The sequence below is a fragment of the Salvelinus sp. IW2-2015 genome, linkage group LG15, assembly GCF_002910315.2.
Source record: "Salvelinus sp. IW2-2015 linkage group LG15, ASM291031v2, whole genome shotgun sequence".
In the NCBI taxonomy this organism is placed as follows: domain Eukaryota; kingdom Metazoa; phylum Chordata; class Actinopteri; order Salmoniformes; family Salmonidae; genus Salvelinus; species Salvelinus sp. IW2-2015.
In genome coordinates, this window is record NC_036855.1 from 9,599,090 (window position 1) to 9,616,811 (window position 17,722).

The 17,722-nt window shown below is 43.1% G+C and overlaps 1 protein-coding gene across 3 annotated transcripts in view; it reads right to left on the bottom strand.

The window, feature by feature from the left end:
• ntng2a (netrin g2a) overlaps positions 1-17,722 on the bottom strand; it is an 85,264-nt gene that overhangs the window by 50,453 nt on the left and 17,089 nt on the right. For all 3 annotated transcript variants that reach the window (XM_070446915.1, XM_070446914.1, XM_024003081.2), the window contains exon 3: positions 16,108-16,751. In XM_070446915.1, the coding sequence (XP_070303016.1) occupies positions 16,108-16,751 (644 nt within the window). The remainder of the gene's footprint in view (positions 1-16,107; positions 16,752-17,722) is intronic.

Consider the following 17,722-nt stretch of genomic DNA (forward strand, 5'->3'; position numbering starts at 1 on the left):
CAATCACTTTTTCAAATCAAATCAAATTGTATTTGTCACATGCTTTGTAAACAACAGTTAAATGCTTACTTACGGGTCCTTTTTCAACAATGCAGAGTTAAAGATAACCTACTACTCAGCCGTCAAAACTAGGCTCATAACCACCATGATGCATTTATAGAGTGGGCTACACTTGACTACTGGGATGGTCGGTGAATCTGAGAGGATAAAAGAAATTGCATGACTTCATTCTGTATATCAGTATTGGTTGTTTAGGAGGAACATTGTACTGCTACTCATATTGATTTTCAGGAATACAGGTTGTCTCCATGGGCCTTGAAGAGGATATGTAGAATTGGCTTTAACCCTTCTGCTGTGTTCTGGTCGAATTGGACCGATTTACAAGTTCTCTCTGAAAAATGTAGTTCATTTGATCTGATTATCATAAGGTTCCATGACTTTGTCCACACAGCGCATCTGAACACACAAAATACATTTTGATTATTTTCATAAAATTTTGGGTGTTTTATTTAACTTTTGTACACCTGTGGTGTTCCCGGTCAAAAATGACCAGTGATTAGAAATGAATGGGTGAGACTAAAATTAGTGTATAAAATTGAGCTCAGGCACATGCCCATTCATCAGATGGATACACTTCCTCTCCCAGACCCCCACATGCATGTGTGTTTGAGCAACCACACACAACACACCACACACACACACACACACACCACACACACACACACACACACACACACACACACACACACACACACACACACACACACACACACACACACACACACACACACACACACACACACACACACACACACACACACACACACACACACACTCACTCCCCTTCTTGGCCTCCATGGCAACCCCACAGGAACCTTTCCTCAGTAGAATCTTTCCCCCACGGGAACCACACCTGTTGGCATTCTCACAGACAATCGCAACATTGTTTCAATAATATATCAATCTTTTCTCGCAGCTCTGGTATATAAAGCTTTTTTGAGCCTTGCTCACAATTCATTCTGTGGCAGCACAATGACCAAACGATATACTATATGTGAGGCTCTTGATCATATCTTTGATCATGACACTGGTGAGGAGGAGAGAGTCCTTGTTAAACTTTGACACAAAGTTGTCTGTGATAAATAGCAGAATATGTTTCATCTGAGTGTTTGTTATAATCAAAATAATCCATACATTATGCTTTTTTTACTCAAAAACGAGTTGTATGAGCTCAGGTTAATGAGGCCTACAGGCCATAAATAGCAAATAGAAGTTCAAAACCTGTAATGTTCACAAGAACTTAAGTTGATAAAGAGATCTAACACAACATTAGGTGGTAATATATGTATTATTATGGATTTATAATCAGCTATAATGGGGGCGGTCATTTTGGACTGGGAACACAGAATTAATTAACATGAAACGAACACAACAGGAGGGTTAAACAGCCTTTTCTGCTTTGGTTTAGATCTGTGCCTGGGACCAGAAGGACTCTGACCTCCACTAATGATAACCTGCTCAAGGTTTTCACAACAGCTATCCACTGGAGGTAACATTTCACCTGACTAACAGTGAAACTAACAGCCCCTGTACATTCTTATAGAGGTTCTGAGGCACAGGCTTTAGAATGCTGCTAGCCCCTTGCCAGGGAATATGTCTGAGAGAGGCAGTCATACAGAGTTCATTGCTCCACATGCTTTTTGCATTTTCTCTCTTTTCTCTTTCACTGTGCTCTGAGGAACGTCAGATATGAGAAGAAAACAAAACCCTGCTGTTTCCAGCTAATACCCGCGAGAGCACTGGATCCCAACGCAACCCGGAGGGATGGACATCTACAGGAGACTTTTTCTCCACATTTTTCACCCTTGCCCCTACCGGAGAATTTTGCGATTTAAGTGTTGGTGAGCGCCAGCACGGCCCAGGGAGACACCACCTCATGAAGGGAGCAGCAACCCTTCTACAACATCAAGCTGCTGGCTCTTTTACTACCAATCGCCAACGACCTTGAAAGCTTTGGCACGGACATCTCCTTTAAATTATTCACACAGGATGCAAAAAAAACAACATTTACTGCACTCCCAACCAACAAGGGCGGAAGTCAAATGCAAAGCGCAGCTCCTTTTCCTGAAGGGATATGCAGATAGGCAGAGATATACTGTAGATACATAGTGTAAGTGAGAAGTGTAGACAAAGGGGAGCTTTAGAAAGGGAGACGGCTTCAAATTTCCAAGAGCACACCAAAATAGTTAAAGCACACTGGGAAAATAAAAGGGTCCGTCCTTGCATAATTAATTTGTGGGCTCCGTGGGTTGAGTCTCAGTGGGATTCTGCCAATTATGACCAGAATGTGCTGAAAGCACCCGCAGTGCAACTGTCCACAGCAGGGACAATTAGGGACTGGATCCCCTGCACTTCTCCCACTATACACCATAGTGGAGGCTCCTCAGAGGAGGAAGGGCAGGACCATACTCCTCAGTGAATTTCATAAAAATGTAAATTGTAAAAAAGTTAAGTTATCCTTTTTAGATAAAACTATACTAAATATAGTCACATCACCAAATAACTGAACACACTATTTTGTAAAGAAGGTCTACAGTAGCCTCAACAGCACTCTGTAGGGTAGTACCATGGTGTAGCCAGAGGACAGCTAGCTTCCGCTCTTGCAGCATGAACTGACATGTTGTCCACCCAATCAAAGGATAAGATAATGAATCTAGTACTGAAAGCATAAACTACAGCTAACTAGCACTGCATTGTATAAAATGTGGTGAGTAGCTGACTCAAAAGAGAGTGAAAGACAGTAGTTGAACAGTTTTGAACAAATTCATTTCTTCCAAAATGAAGGAGAAGCCTAATGAAACACCCTGCTCAAACAGAGGGGTGCCATGTTAGCTAGCTGGCTATGACTTTCCAACACAAAACTGGAACTCTTCCAAGTCAAGGTGTAACTGCTTACTGACTGTACACTAACGTTACTGAATGATTGTAGAGGGTTTACAAACGCGCTAGTTCTATTAGCTATGCTGACTATGACATTACTTTAGCTAATATGGTGACAACGATGTAGCCTGTTTGTAGAGGTTTGGCTTGGCTGTTATGAGAGTGAACTCTGTTTACGTGGGATCAGGGGTGTGTTCATTCTGCCGATTCTGTTGAAAAACGTTTCTTAAACGGAAGTCTCTCGACCTGTGTGCACCTATGTTGTACATTTTTATTTCATAGGCTCTGTCATAGCAACCTCATGATGGGTATAGGGAAAATGTTACTATCATGTGGTAGCCTAAACCTATCGCTGTTACATTGAACTGGGTGAATGGAATATGAATGAGGGTCATCCAATATGCTGTAATAGAAATAAGGCCATGCTCATTAAAAAAAATCTCCTCCCTCCTCTTAAAACAGCACACCGTGTGTAGAAGCACATCTAGCCTTTTTGGGGCCAAAAAGCGAGGTTTGGTTTGAGGGTCCCCCACCGTGTGGGCAAAATTTTTATTGAAAATATTGCAGTTTTGAAGCAAATTTCATGCCATTCTACAGATTTTGCCATGGATTGGTGGGAAACTTTTGCAGTTTTAAAGCTAATTTCCTGCAATTCTACACATTTTGTCAATACTTACACCATGTTCATATGATATCAGGACTACTGAGCACGTGCCCTGCGTGCCTGGTCAGTAATTTGGTGATGATTACTACAAGATTTAGATAGCTGGCTAGACTACCTTACCAAGCAATCTAAAAATGTTTAGCTGACATGGGTTAATTGGGTAACTGTCAGTGGAAAACTGCTGATGCGCTGCCAAATTTTGAAATTGCATATTGTGTACTCTACTTTTTTAACTCTCAACAGTAAGTTGAGTTCCTAAACTCCTAGCTGCCACGGGGCCCTACGCACATTGCGTAGTCTGCATATAGGCAGAGACGCTTCTGACACAGTGTATCTGTATCTGTGCAATTTATATCTACAGCAAGTGAAGAGAGTAAAAAGCTATATGACAAAGTAATTATTGTCATTGTAAATTATTTGACACACACTGTCTGTACCCTCTCCATGTGACACAAGCACAGCCAAAACATCTGTGTCTGAGTCAGACAGATCATTACCAGGTCACAACTTCCATGACAATCCTATAAGGTCCCTGGAAAGTTCAGGATGTGGCCTATCACTGCTTTGAGCTGTACCTCCTGGTAGTAAGGCTAATAATACCCAGCTAGCACATAACATTCTGAGAACCATATGTTTCTTAGAGCTTGGTGAGAGCGTGGTTGTCCTATGGTTATTTTGCATACAACCTTTCCACAACTTTCTGGGAATGGTTTAGTTTAGTTTATTAGGACCCCCATTAGCTACTGCACATGCAGCAGTTACTCTTCCTGGGGTCCACATATAACATACTAATACATGACAAAGTACAGAACAGATATAGACAAGAACAACATAAGATATTATCAATTCTAAATTAAAAATAATAATGTATTTATTTACATAAGTATTCAGACCCTTTGCTATGAGACTCAAAATTGAGCTCAGGTGCATCCTGTTTCCATTGATCATCCTTGAGATGTTTCTACAACTTGATTGGAGTTCACCTGTGGTAAATGCAATTGGTTGGACATGATTTGGAAAGGCACACAACTGTCTGTCTATATAAGGTCCCAAAGTTGAAAGTGCATGTCAGAGCAAAAACCAAGCCATGAGGTCGAAGGAAATTGTCCATAGAGCTCCGAGACAGGATTGTGTCGAGGCACAGATCTGGGGAAGGGTACCAAAAACTTTCAAAACTTTCTGCAGCATTGAAGATCCCCAAGAACACACTGGCCTCCATCAATCTTAAATGGAAGAAGTTTGGAACCACCAAGACTCTTCCTAGAGCTGGCTGCCCAGCCAAACTGAGCAATCAGGGGAGAAGGGCCTCGGTCAGGGAGGTGACCAAGAACCCGATTGTCGCTCTGACAGAGCTCTAGAGTTCCCCTGTGGAAATGGGGGAAACTTCAAGAAGGACAACCATCTCCGCACCACTCCACCAATCAGGCCATCATGGTAGAGTGGCCAGACTGTCACGCCCTGGCCTTAGTTATCTTTGTTTTCTTTATTATTTTAGTTAGGTCAGGGTGTGACATGGGGGATGTATGTGTTTTGTATTGTCTAGGGGTTTTGTATGTTGATGGGGCAGTGTCTAGTCTAGGTGTTTGTATGTCTATGGCTGCCTAGATTGGTTCTCAATTAGAGGCAGCTGTTGATCATTGTCTCTGATTGGGAACCATATTTAGGCAGCCATATTCATTGGGTATTTCGTGGGTTATTGTCTATGTCTATGTGTAGTGTTTAGTGTCAGCACTATTTGTTTATAGCGTCACATTCGTCGGTTTGTTGTTTTGTTTAGTTTGTCAAGTGTTCTTCGTTTCGTGTCATTAAACGTAGAATGTATTCACTTCACACTGCGCCTTGGTCCTCCTCTCTTCCACCATACGACGATCGTGACACAGACGGAAGCCACTCCTCAGTAAAAGGCACATGACAGCCCGCTTAGAGTTGGCCAAAAAGCATTTAAAAACTTTCAGACCATGAGAAAAAAGATTCTCTGGTCTGATGAAACCAAGATTGAACTCTTTGGCCTGAATGCCAAGTGTTACTTCTAGAGGAAACCTGGCACCATCCCTACAGTGAAGCATGGTGGTGGCAGCATCATGCTGTGGGAATGTTTTTCAGCGGCAGGGACTGGGAGACTAGTCAGGATAGAGGCAAAGATTAACGGAGCAAAGTAGCAGCAACCCGATCGAACGACGCTGGAGAGACCTGAAAATAGCTGTGCAGTGACGCTCCCCATCCAACCTGACAGAGCGTGACAGGATCTGCAGAGAAGAATGGGAGAAACTCCCCAAATACAGGTGTGCCAAGCGTGAATTTCAGTATTTCAGCATAACGTCTCCTAGAGGTTTCTTCATGGTTCTAATTAAAGTCATGTTCTCAGAATGTTCAGAGATCATAAGTTTAAATATCACTGAAGCCTTGCCACAATAAAAAACAAATGTGTTTGCATGATTAATGCCTAAACAAATACATTTCCACAGCTGTGTTCGAAAAACCCATACTAACATACAGTAAACTACATACAGTGGCTTGCGAAAGTATTCACCCCCCTTGGCATTTTTCCTATTTTGTTGCCTTACAACCTGGAATTAAAATAGATTTTTGGGGGGTTCGTATCATTTGATTTACACAACATGCCTACCACTTTGAAGATGCAAAATATGTTTTATTGTGAAACAAACAAGAAATAAGACAAAAAAAACATAAAGCATAACTATTCACCCCCCCCAAAGTCAATACTTTGTAGAGCCACCTTTTGCAGCAATTACAGCTGCATGTCTCTTGGGGTATGTCTCTATAAGCTTGGCACATCTAGCCACTCTGATTTTTGCCCATTGTTCAAGGCGAAACTGCTCCAGCTCCTTCAAGTTGGATGGGTTCCGCTGGTGTACAGCAATCTTTAAGTCATACCACAAATTTGCAATTAGATTGAGGTCTGGGCTTTGACTAGGCCATTCCAAGACATTCAAATGTTTCCCCTTAAACCACTCAAGTGTTGCTTTAGCAGTATGCTTCGAGTCATTGTCCTGCTGGAAAGGGAACCTCATTCCCAGTCTCAAATCTCTGGAACACTGAAACAAGTTTCCCTCAAGAATTTCCCTGTATTTAGCGCCATCCATCAGTTTCCCAGTCCCTGCCAATGAAAAACATCCCCACTGCATGATGCTGCCACCAACATCATGGTGGGGATGGAGTTCTTGGGGTGATGAGAGGTGTTGGGTTTGCACCAGACATAGCGTTTTCCTTGATGGCCAAAAAGCTAAATTTTAGTCTCATCTGACCAGAGTACCTTCTTCCATATGTTTGGGGAGTCTCCCACATGCCTTTTGGTGAACCCCAAACGTGTTTGCTTTTTTTTTCTTGAAGCAATGCCTTTTTTCTGGTCACTCTCCTGTAAAGCCCAGCTCCGTGGAGTGTACAGCTTAAAGTGGTCCTATGGACAGATACTCCAATCTCCGCTGTGGAGCTTTGCTTTGTGTATGTGCATGTAGCACCACGTAGGTCACGTTTCGTTGTTTGTTTATTGTTTTGCTGAAATTTCACTTTAAATTAAGATGTGGAACTCGAATCACGCTGCGCCTTGGTCCGTCCATTATCACGACCGTGACACTCTTATATAGTGAGCTACCGAGTGGCTAGAACAGGCAAGCCCCATACTATTGTGGAGGACTTAATTCTTCCTGCTGCAGCGAATATGGCTAGGACAATGCTGGGGGAAAAGGCCCAAAAAACTATACAGACAATGCCTTCAACAAACAACACTGTTTCACAACGCATCAGTGACATGGCAGGAGATGTTTTGAAACAATTACTGCTTCGCATACAAGCCAGTGAATTCTATATGTTACAGCTGGATGAGTCAACAGACATGGCAGGCCTTGCACAGCTCCTGGTATATGTCCGTTACGTTTATGTGGGGTCAATTAAGGAAGACATCCTCTTCTGCAAACCACTGGAAACCAGGACAGCAGGAGAGGATATTTTTTTAGTTCTGGACATCTTTGTGACATCAAATGGACTTTGGTGGTCAAGATGTGTTGGTATCTGTACTGATAGCGCAAAAGCCATGACAGGGAGACATAGTGGAGTGGTAATGTGCGTGCAAGCAGTTGCATCCACCGAGAGGCTCTTGCTTCCAAGGAAATGCCTGACAGCTTGAAAGATGTTTTGGACACGACAGTAAAAATGGTTAACTTTGTTAAAGCAAGGCCCCTGAACTCTTGTGTATTTACGGCACTATGCAATGATATGGGCAGTGACCATGTAACGCTTTTACAACGCAGAAGTGCGCTGGTTATCAATGGGCAAAGTATTGACACCGTTTGAATTGAGAGACGAGCTTAAAGTTTTCACTTGTCTGACCACTTGCATGTTGACGAGTTTCTCACACAACTGGCCTATCTGGGTGATGTTTTTCCCTCGCCTGAATGATCTGAATCTAGGATTACAGGGACTCTCCGCAACTATATTCAATGTGCGGGACAAAATTGAGGCTATGATTAAGAAGTTGGAGCGCTTCTCTGTCTGTATTAACAAGGACAACACACAAGTCTTTCCATCACTGTATAATGTTTTGTGTGCAAATGAACTCAAGCTTACGGACAATGTCAAATCTGATATAGCGAAGCACCTGAGGGAGTTGGGTGCGCAATTACTTTCCCAAACCGGATGACACAAACAACTGGATTCGTTATCCTTTTCATGCCCTGCCTCCAGTCTTCTTACCGATATCTGAACAAGAGAGCCTCATCAAAATTGCAACAAGCGGTTCTGTGAAAGTTGAATTTAAATCAGAAGCCACTGCCAGATTTATGGAATGGGCTGCGCTCAGAGTATCCTGCCTTGGCAAATTGCGCTGTTAAGACACTGATGCCCTTTACAACCAAGTACCTATGTGATAGTGGATTCTCGGCCCTCACTAGCATGACAACTAAATACAGGCACAGACTGTGTGTGGGAAATTATTTAAGACTGAGACTCTCTCCAATACAACCCAACATTGCAGAGTTATGTGCATCCTTTCAAGCACACCCTTCTCATTAACCTGTGGTGAGTTATTCACAATTTTCGATGAACAAATAAGGTTTTATATGTAATATGGTTAAAAACTAAGCTAAATTATTGATTATTATTATATTATTATTTGTGCCCTGGTCCTATAAGAGCTCTTTGTCACTTCCCACGAGCCGGGTTGTGACAAAAACTCACACTCATTCTTATGTTTAATAAATGTATAGTATAGTGTGTGTGTGTGGCAGGCTTACAATGATGGCAAAAAAACAACATTTGACAGTGCGCTGACCCTGGTGCTAGAGAGGTACACAGCTGGAGGTTGAATGTTAGAAGGGGTACGGGACTATAAAAAGTTTGGAAACCACTGCTGTAAACGAACGGTATCCTTTCAGTTGAGCGTACTAGAGCTTTGCCTGTCTACCGAAAGTTGATGCTGTTGCTATGCAACCTCTTGCTAGCTTGTTTCTTTTACGACTTCAGGTGTTTTCTTAAATTCAATCTGGAGCACCAGCGGGTGCTCAGAGTGCGCTCTGGGCGTTCATAAATTCAGAGCATTGTCAGATTGTCCATTTGTAAGTTCGGGGTGTTCAGAGCCCACACTGGATGCTCTGGCCGAGGAGTAGGGTTGACCCGAGCTTTCTGGCCTCATAACGGCAGTCAAGCACCCAAGCTAACTGGCTAGCTACTTCCAGACACAAATGAGAGAACACCTCACTGACCATTTTACTCAACCTAGCAGAGCTGGTTAGGCGGTTTTCATGTTATCCAGACCATTGGTGACTAACTGTGCTGCTGGCAACAATTTAATGTTGCTTATGTTTACTGACACTGGCCATATTCAACGGGTGTTGAGTGTTCGTAAATTCATCAGTTATTTTGCGCTCTGGTACACTCAGAGGAGAGTGCTCTGAAATTGGAGTAGATCACCAGAGCGAATTTACGAAAGCACCCGAATGTCCATTGAGAATGCACAACAACTATACCATTTAGCTAAGCTAAGAATGATGGGAATAATCAAGTCAATAAACGTTGGGTAATTAGTTAGATAGCATATAGTTAATATACTGGTAAGTTTGATATATTATAAGCCAACTAACGTTAGGTAGCTAGCTAACATACCGGTACATACTGCTGTAATGATATGCTATGTGGTTCATAAGGATAACGTAGCTAACAAATTGTCAGCCAACATAACGTGTAAGCTAACTTATTTGAAAAGGCATAGCTTTATTACATTGCTCAACATTTTCTTAACATTTGTCATAATTAGTTAAAGCAATGAATTTGTATCCGCTCACGTTGGACTTCGGCTGCATATTTAACGCCATTTTCTTCAAATCTGAAAACGATGTGAAGCCACGCCCATTTTCTGAAGAATTGCATTATGGGCCCTAAAAGCACAGAAATAGTGTCCACTGCTTGTATACTTCGTATTTTGGCGAATGTAGTACAACATCCGGGAACTTTTGGCATACTCACTATATCCATAATATGACCAATAAGCATACTATATACTCAATTTACGTCACAAATAGTATGGTTAGTATGAGTATTTGAACACAGCATGAGTTCAAAACAGTTAACCTAATCTAGCAGTGTTATCAAAAGTCTTATTGAAACATTATTCAAAAACCTCAAATAACCTATAATTTCCATTCTCAAAACGTAAAAAAATTAAAATAAACTCCCAGTAAAAGGTTAAAGGAACAATAGTAAAATGTTCTCAGAACCTCCCTGCAACCTAAAAATGTATGTTCCCAGAACAGGTGAAATGTTCACTTACATTCTCAGAACGGTAAAACTGAACGTTTTTAAAGCGGTCAGGTACGTATGGCTTTGTTCCCAGAACCAATGGGAAACCAAAAACTTGCGCTCCCACAACTTCCAAAGAACCAAATGTGCTAGCTGGGTAATGATAATGAACCGTATGCTCTCGATCATTAGAGGACGGGTGGACAGGTTGGCTGGCCAGGGATCTCCTACTGTGATGGAGCTGCACCAAAAATAGTCCTCCTCATCATAGAATTGGGCAGATGAAAATTTGATGAGGGACAGCGTGCTGCTGAAATATTCTGTTTGCCTTCATAAGGACACCCTCTTTTGTTTGGGCCCCTGGGGGCATGGGATCCATGTAGGCTGCCATGATATTTACGCCTGAGGTGCTGCTGGCATACAAGTAGGATCCCACACTTAGCAGCCTTTCAAATATCCCATATCTGCAAACGTTGCTTGCTGCATAAAAACCAGACATTTCCAGCCTTTTCCTAAGAGACAAATTGTCCGCAGAGTAACCTTTGAAAAAACTGGCATCATTGGGGAAACAAACCACTCTTCACTTCAAATGATGCTTTACTCCCTCAATTAATCCTTGTAAATTTACATTTCAATATTTCCCTCTACAAATAGAAACCTTTATCCTCTTGCTTAATAACATATTACTTCAGCAATCTGGAAGATAGAGTTTTTGACAATAAACTATAACGATAACAGACCCAAAATGATCCTGCTGTGACAATTCAAATTTTATTTTTGTACCTTTATTGCAATGCAAAGCTAGTCAGAGGATTACTTTTTTATTCACAAATTGACACACTAGAAGCTCACAGTGTCAAATGGCTGTTTCATCTCATTGGGTAATGATGCCCCAACAGTAACCAACCCCCCAAAAAGTATGTTTTATTGTCACATACACCGGATAGCAGAGCAGGGGGACTGGGAAGAGCGAGCGTGGGAGAGAGTGTGCTGTTCTCCACTCATACAAAGCTTACTTCCTGAGATGACAGCATTAATTCCTCATGTTCCAACCCCCTGAAATGTTAATTTCATTAGCCGCATTAGGGTTGAACTGTAAGTGTTGGAGTACCAGACGGTGAGCAGTGTTTTCTATTTTCATAATTCATCTGCAACCCAAAGCTGACAACGACAGGGCAGAAAGCATGGACTGGTTAACTCTGTTATCATCCTAAGCCTGGGCAGAGCATCATTAGTCATACAATAAGCTACTCCCCTACAGGGAAACACAGAGAGAAAATAACTGTTGGAAAACTATGGTTCAGTACAGTATGTCTTATGTCTTGTGAACAGGCATACTGTACTGATATATTGTAGGCCTACTATACATTCAGTAGGAGCAGACAGCAATTCCTTAAAAGGCTTTCAAATTAAAGTTATAAACAGACATAATAACACAATGCATTTCACATACATTTTCTAGAACGGTCCGTTTCTGCAGACAGTCTTGAAAATGTTGGGAATAGCCGAGTGGCTGTATCACAACCGGCCGTGATTGGGAGTCCCATAGGGCGGCGCTCAATTGGCCCAGCGTCGTCCGGGTTTAGCTGGGGTAGGCCGTCATTGTAAATAAGAATTTGATCTTAACTGACTTGCCTAGTTAAATAAAAGGTTAAATAAAAATATATTTAAAAAAAATGTAAATGAGAAGAGCATGTGCCTCGATAAAGCAACACAAAGTTCACAGAATCACAAAATCAAGTGCTGAGTCAGCGTGATTCCACAAAATGTTACTACACTCCATGCCACTGTGTGAGTGTGTGTGTGCCATTTCATGCCGTGCACAGGTGTCATCATGCCAGCCAGGTTTCGGCTCTATCGGCAGAATCCCTCAGACAAACAAACTGTATGTGCACTAACTAAGTGACGCCTTGCAGTTTCCTCCAGAAGCATATCATTATTGATAATCTGTCGGTTACATACCAGTAATGATATATGTACTGTATATAATTACTTGTACAATGGAAGGGCAGGCATCCATTCTCTTGTGGTTTACCGACTCCAGACAGGGCGCGATTGAGCATTTGACCTCGCCCTCACTGAAGCCAAGGCCCATTGCTGGATGTTTGACAGACAGCACTGATTGTGATGGCATAAGGATTTTTTAGAAGCAAACTCAGTAGTCTCATGAAAATTGTTTAAGTGACCTCTCCCCTCACTCCCAACCTGCAATCATTACATTCATAATGTTTTTCCTCATACTACTGCTCCACAGCACACGACTCCGCTCTAGAAGCACAAGATGCTCCCAAAACTAGGCCAAGTCCTGCATCATGCACAACCAATTGCAGACCAAAGCAAAAATGTACAGAAAGACTGTAGCCTATAGACACAGTAGCAGCAGTGCACTAACTTCATCCCTACCCTTGCCTTACCCAAGACAAGAAAGTTGTGCTGAGGTCATACTGACATTTGTTCTTCTGTGCTCTACAGAGATCTATCCAGAGTGTGCCCTCAGTTGAGTCAGTTCCAGATACACGTGTCCTTTTTACCCCCACTCAAATAATGACCTTACAAGGACATAGGCAGGTAAAATAATGGTGTCAGAGACCAGCCCTTTGTCACAGTGACAGTTAAGGATATATCCCATAATACTTTTCACATCTGTGATTGGACAGGCCCATAAGGCTGAGAGGGTCACTGCTGTCACTGTCAGGTGTGACAGACTGTCATCTTAGGGAGACACTCTCTCTGGGCTCCTCGTAATATCAGCCACCCTGTCTTCTTCACAGCTCAAATCCCTCCACAGTCACAACACAGTGCAGCAACACCAGCAATGGAGAAAAGCCACTCCGAGCTCCTGTACACAGGCCTGAGAGGACACCGTTTGACAACTATCTGGACGCCATGCCGACTGGACTGTCTGTGTGGATATAAATGATTGGCTGGAAAACTCTCTCCAATGGTAGAGTTCTCATTCCAACACTGCTAAACACAGTTAACAAAGTAATGCCTTTGTTCTGTATATTACTATATTATTAACAGCCATTGTGGGCTGGGGTGGTGCATGTTTAGAGGTGGTTGGATTGGGAGGATCTGGAGAGAAATATAATGTCTGTCCTATTGGTCTCTCCCATAATCCACTTACTTTCTAAGAGCTTACCGTCTGGATACATGTTTTTTTTTTTTTTTTTTTTACATGGAGCTGTTTTCCAACGGGAGAGGAAGCAGGAGATTTAAAGGGAGAGAGTTCAAAATGTCACTGTCAGCTCTGCCTACAGGATCCTTGTGGGAAAAAATGAATCATGTTAGCACACAGAGGTATTCCTCCACACTTATATAATCAGGTTGCCCATGTGTCTCCCTAGTCCCAGCCCAAGGAAATCCCCTGTTCCACAGTCACTTAATTAGACTGTGTGGAAGGAGGATCAGGCCTAACATTATACAGTATTACATTCTCACTACCTAGGTTTTGGAAAAGAAAAAAAAATCACAGAAACCCAACAGGCAAAAATTAGCGTCTGGAACCCTAACTTGAGACAAGCCTGTGAACTTCAAGCTTTCGTGGAAAATTATTAATTATAAACAGTTGTTAGTGTCAAGGTCCTTTTCCCCACTGTGACAGGTGCCCGAAACAGGACCAAAGTTTACACAGACCACCTCACAGAGCCCAGGCAGATGAAGACAGCATTAGTGGGGCCTCTGTCTGTCTGACACTTGGGTTTCTGCTGACAGCTCGACGTCTCCTATCATTGTGTATTAGAGGAAGGTGGGCGAGGAGGTCAGACGGATGATGGCTATGCCAATATATTACACCCAACAACTGGAGCCATCTCGAAACAAGATAATACTGTATGCACCAGGGTCACTCTCACACTAACCTAACGTAGCAGGCGTAAAAGATACACCTGAAACTATATCCCCTACTTATTGGTCTTGACAAGAAGAAAAATAAATAAAAACCTTCCCCGACAGTTTTATCTTCTGTGCTGTTCAACCAATCCAGTAAATGTGGAGAAGGAATTAAGATGGAATGTCACCTTGTTAATGTCCAAAAGTGGAAGTCGCATCACAGGCTCTCTTTCCATTTCCCCTTAAAACTGGAACATCTGGTTGTTGGGGGCTGGACAGAGGTCACTCTCACCCCAATCCACCTATCAATGACAGCGTCCCTATTTCCACCCTTTATTTAATAGTTTCCTGATTGTCACAATATGATTCATTTAGATATGTGTTTGTATAATACAAACCAAGGGTTTTCAAATGCCTTCTGGACACAAATAGGCTCCACACCATAAAGATTTTGTAATGTTCTATTTGTAGACTACCCGGCCAGCTCAACTTCATCCACACCAGCTGGTGATTATTTAGATATTGCCGTATCAGGCTTGTGTGTGTGTGCGGTTTAGTCGTTTTCTAAGCAGACAGATTAATTTCAGACTGTGGGATAGTAATGATCCCGTGCATGCTGAGTGACCAGAGTGGAGGTCTGAGAATGGTTTCCTTCTTTTCTTCTTGTTCTATCCTTCTTTTAACAGGCGCACGGACAGAATGAGAGAAACAGATATATCTGGTTTGCTCTAGTACGCTGTTTGTCAAAATAATATGTGCCATCTAAGGACAGGCAAGCTATGGTCCTTCCTCCTTGAGGCCGCTTCAAACTAGCACTTTGAGGAACGAGGGAGGAGGAAGGAGGGAGGGAGGAGAAGGAGCAGTGGGAGGAGGGAAGGGGAAGGTGAGGTGGAGGAGAAGGAGGAGAGGGGGGGTGGAGAAGGAGGAGGGGGAGGAGAGAAGGGGAAGAGGAGGTGGAGCAGAAGGAGGGGGGGTGGAGAAGGAGGAGGGGAGGAGAGAGGGGAAGAGGAGGTGGAGGAGAAGGAGGGGGGGGGGAAGAAGGAGGAGGGGGAGGAGAGAAGGGGAAGAGGAGGTGGAGCAGAAGGAGGGGGGGGTGGAGAAGGAGGAGGGGGAGGAGAGAAAATGGAGAGTAGGAAGAAGTGAAGAGGGAGGCGAGGAGAGAAAAGGGGGAGTAAGAGAAGGAGTCAGTTCCATCCCTGTGCTGATGGTCCTGATGTCATTATAGAGCCCTGGGCCTCCTCCATCCATGTGTGCAGTCCATGTAGGGAGGCACACACACACATGCCATCAGGGAGGCCGTCCCATCCCCTTTATTTAAACACTGCAAGCGCTTCTCAATACTTAGGGATGATCAAAATATCCAAGAAGAATTTCCTGGTGGTTATTAGCTTAACATGTCCCTATTCCCTGATCATTATAAACCAGTGAACATCAGTCATGGGTCCATTTGACCGCTCAACTTCCCCTGCCCCCATCCTCAACCCCCTTTAAAAACAATTTGCTCTTTGACATACAGGAATAACTATTGATTGACAGCTTGTGTTACCGGAGGTTTGGGCAATGCAATGATGCCTGGAGGGGCTAATTCATACATTTTTATCAATATTTATATTAGCAAAGGTTACTGATTTAGCACTAAGATTGGATTGTTATAGATTTGACTGTCAGTAGAAAGAGCGACCGTTTCTTTGACAGTATCAAGCCGGTTTGTGTTTCAGACAATTTCCTGCACAGCTCTTCATCAGAAACCAAGACCTTGGCCACTCTTTCCTTCTGGACTATTGTATACAGTGTACACTGTACGGTATAACATTAGGACTGTGCATTTTGCCATTTGACTACAAAAAAAGACCCTTACTCAAATATCTTTGCAAGAGATATTGTCCAAAGAGGCAAAGAAAGGTAAGGTTGTGTGTATTTACCTGGCTGGTACATCTATGTTGGATATGGCGTAGAAGTATTTGAGAAGGTTGTCTCTCTGGACGTAGGTTCCCCCCAAGGCCGGCTTCAGCAGCCTCAGTCTCAGGTTGGTGAAGGTGAAGAAGTCCCTCAGGCCCTTCATACTCTCCATGCGTGTGTACAGGCTGTCCATATTGAGCAGCTTGGGCCCTGCGAAGATAGCAAAGCGCGCCATCACCTCGAAGCGCAGCACCTTCTCGTTCTTGGAGCCCACCCAGCGAGAGTACTGCTCGGTACAGATGACCCGAGTCACGTTTGTCGCCGACAGGTCCTGCACCCGCTTGGCGGGCATGTCGAAGGCGTCCATGCAGTCGTCGGCGTAGAACTGGTAGGGCTGCCAGGTGCGCCCTTTGTCCAGGGACTTGTCCAGCACCATGACGGTGGGGCGGCCATACTCGAAAGTGACCTGGATGTCATCGGTTAGCTCCAAGCTCTTGTTCCAGGCCAGGGAGATGTTGGCCAGCAGGGGCTCCGGGTAGCGGCTCCACGTCACCGTCTGCCAGTAGGTGATGAGGCCGCTGCTCTCACGGTCCTGCATCAGCTGGGGAGGGTGAGCCAGGTCCGGGTTGGAGGCGTCACATTCGTCACTACACAGGTACGGGTTCTCCTGAAAGAGGGACAGGCGGGAAAAGACAACTGGTCAGTGTTGGAAAACACTGTTCTACTCCCTTCCCTTTAGAATATAGTACACATTTACGATCTCACCATTTTATAACATTCTAAATCCATACTGAGTTTTTATTTCATTCAGCATAGTGTCTATGAATTATACAATCTGAGAAAAAAGGGTTCCAAAAGCGTCTTTAGGCTGTCCCCATAAGACAACCCTTTTTGGTTCCAAGTAGAATCCTTTTGGGTTCTATGTAGAATCGTCTGTGGAAAGGCTTCTACATGGAACCAAAAAAGGTTCTACCTAGAACCAAAATGGTTCTACCTGGAACCAAATAGGGTTCTTTAAATGGTTCCCCTATGGGAATAGCCAAAGAACCCTTTTAGGTTCTAGATAGCACCTTTTATTTAGTGTAGGAATGACTCCCTAAAGGTTCCCACAAGCTCACAAAGTACGCAACTGATGTTTTTGTAGTATTTATTGGTTCTTTGGAAGCCTTTGCTTATGAGAAACAAGTCAGATAAAATGAAAGTAACATTTGCATTATCTTATATAGGCTACTTCCCCCAAAGAAACCTGAAACAACTTGGAAACAGATTTTCCTAAACAATCTGGCCAACCTTTTTAATGGGTCCCCCTGGGACCATGTTTGTGTGTTTGTCCCAACATGTTAACACGCTCAGCATATGTCTCCATTAAACACTTTGTAGGCTGTGTTTGGTGAATATCCATCTGGGAATTGCCCCGTATGCAGGAATCATTGCCTCTGGTTATAACAACACTCATTTAATGAACATTGTGAATTAGTGTTTCCATTTAATCAAATGACATCACTCAACAACAAAAAACATCAGAAAGACTAATGAGATGGGTTGCATACCTAAATGTCTGAAAATAGATAGCTTCAACAGTGTTGAGGTGTAACACTAATCTACTGACACAGATGGATTACACACGGAATGGATCAA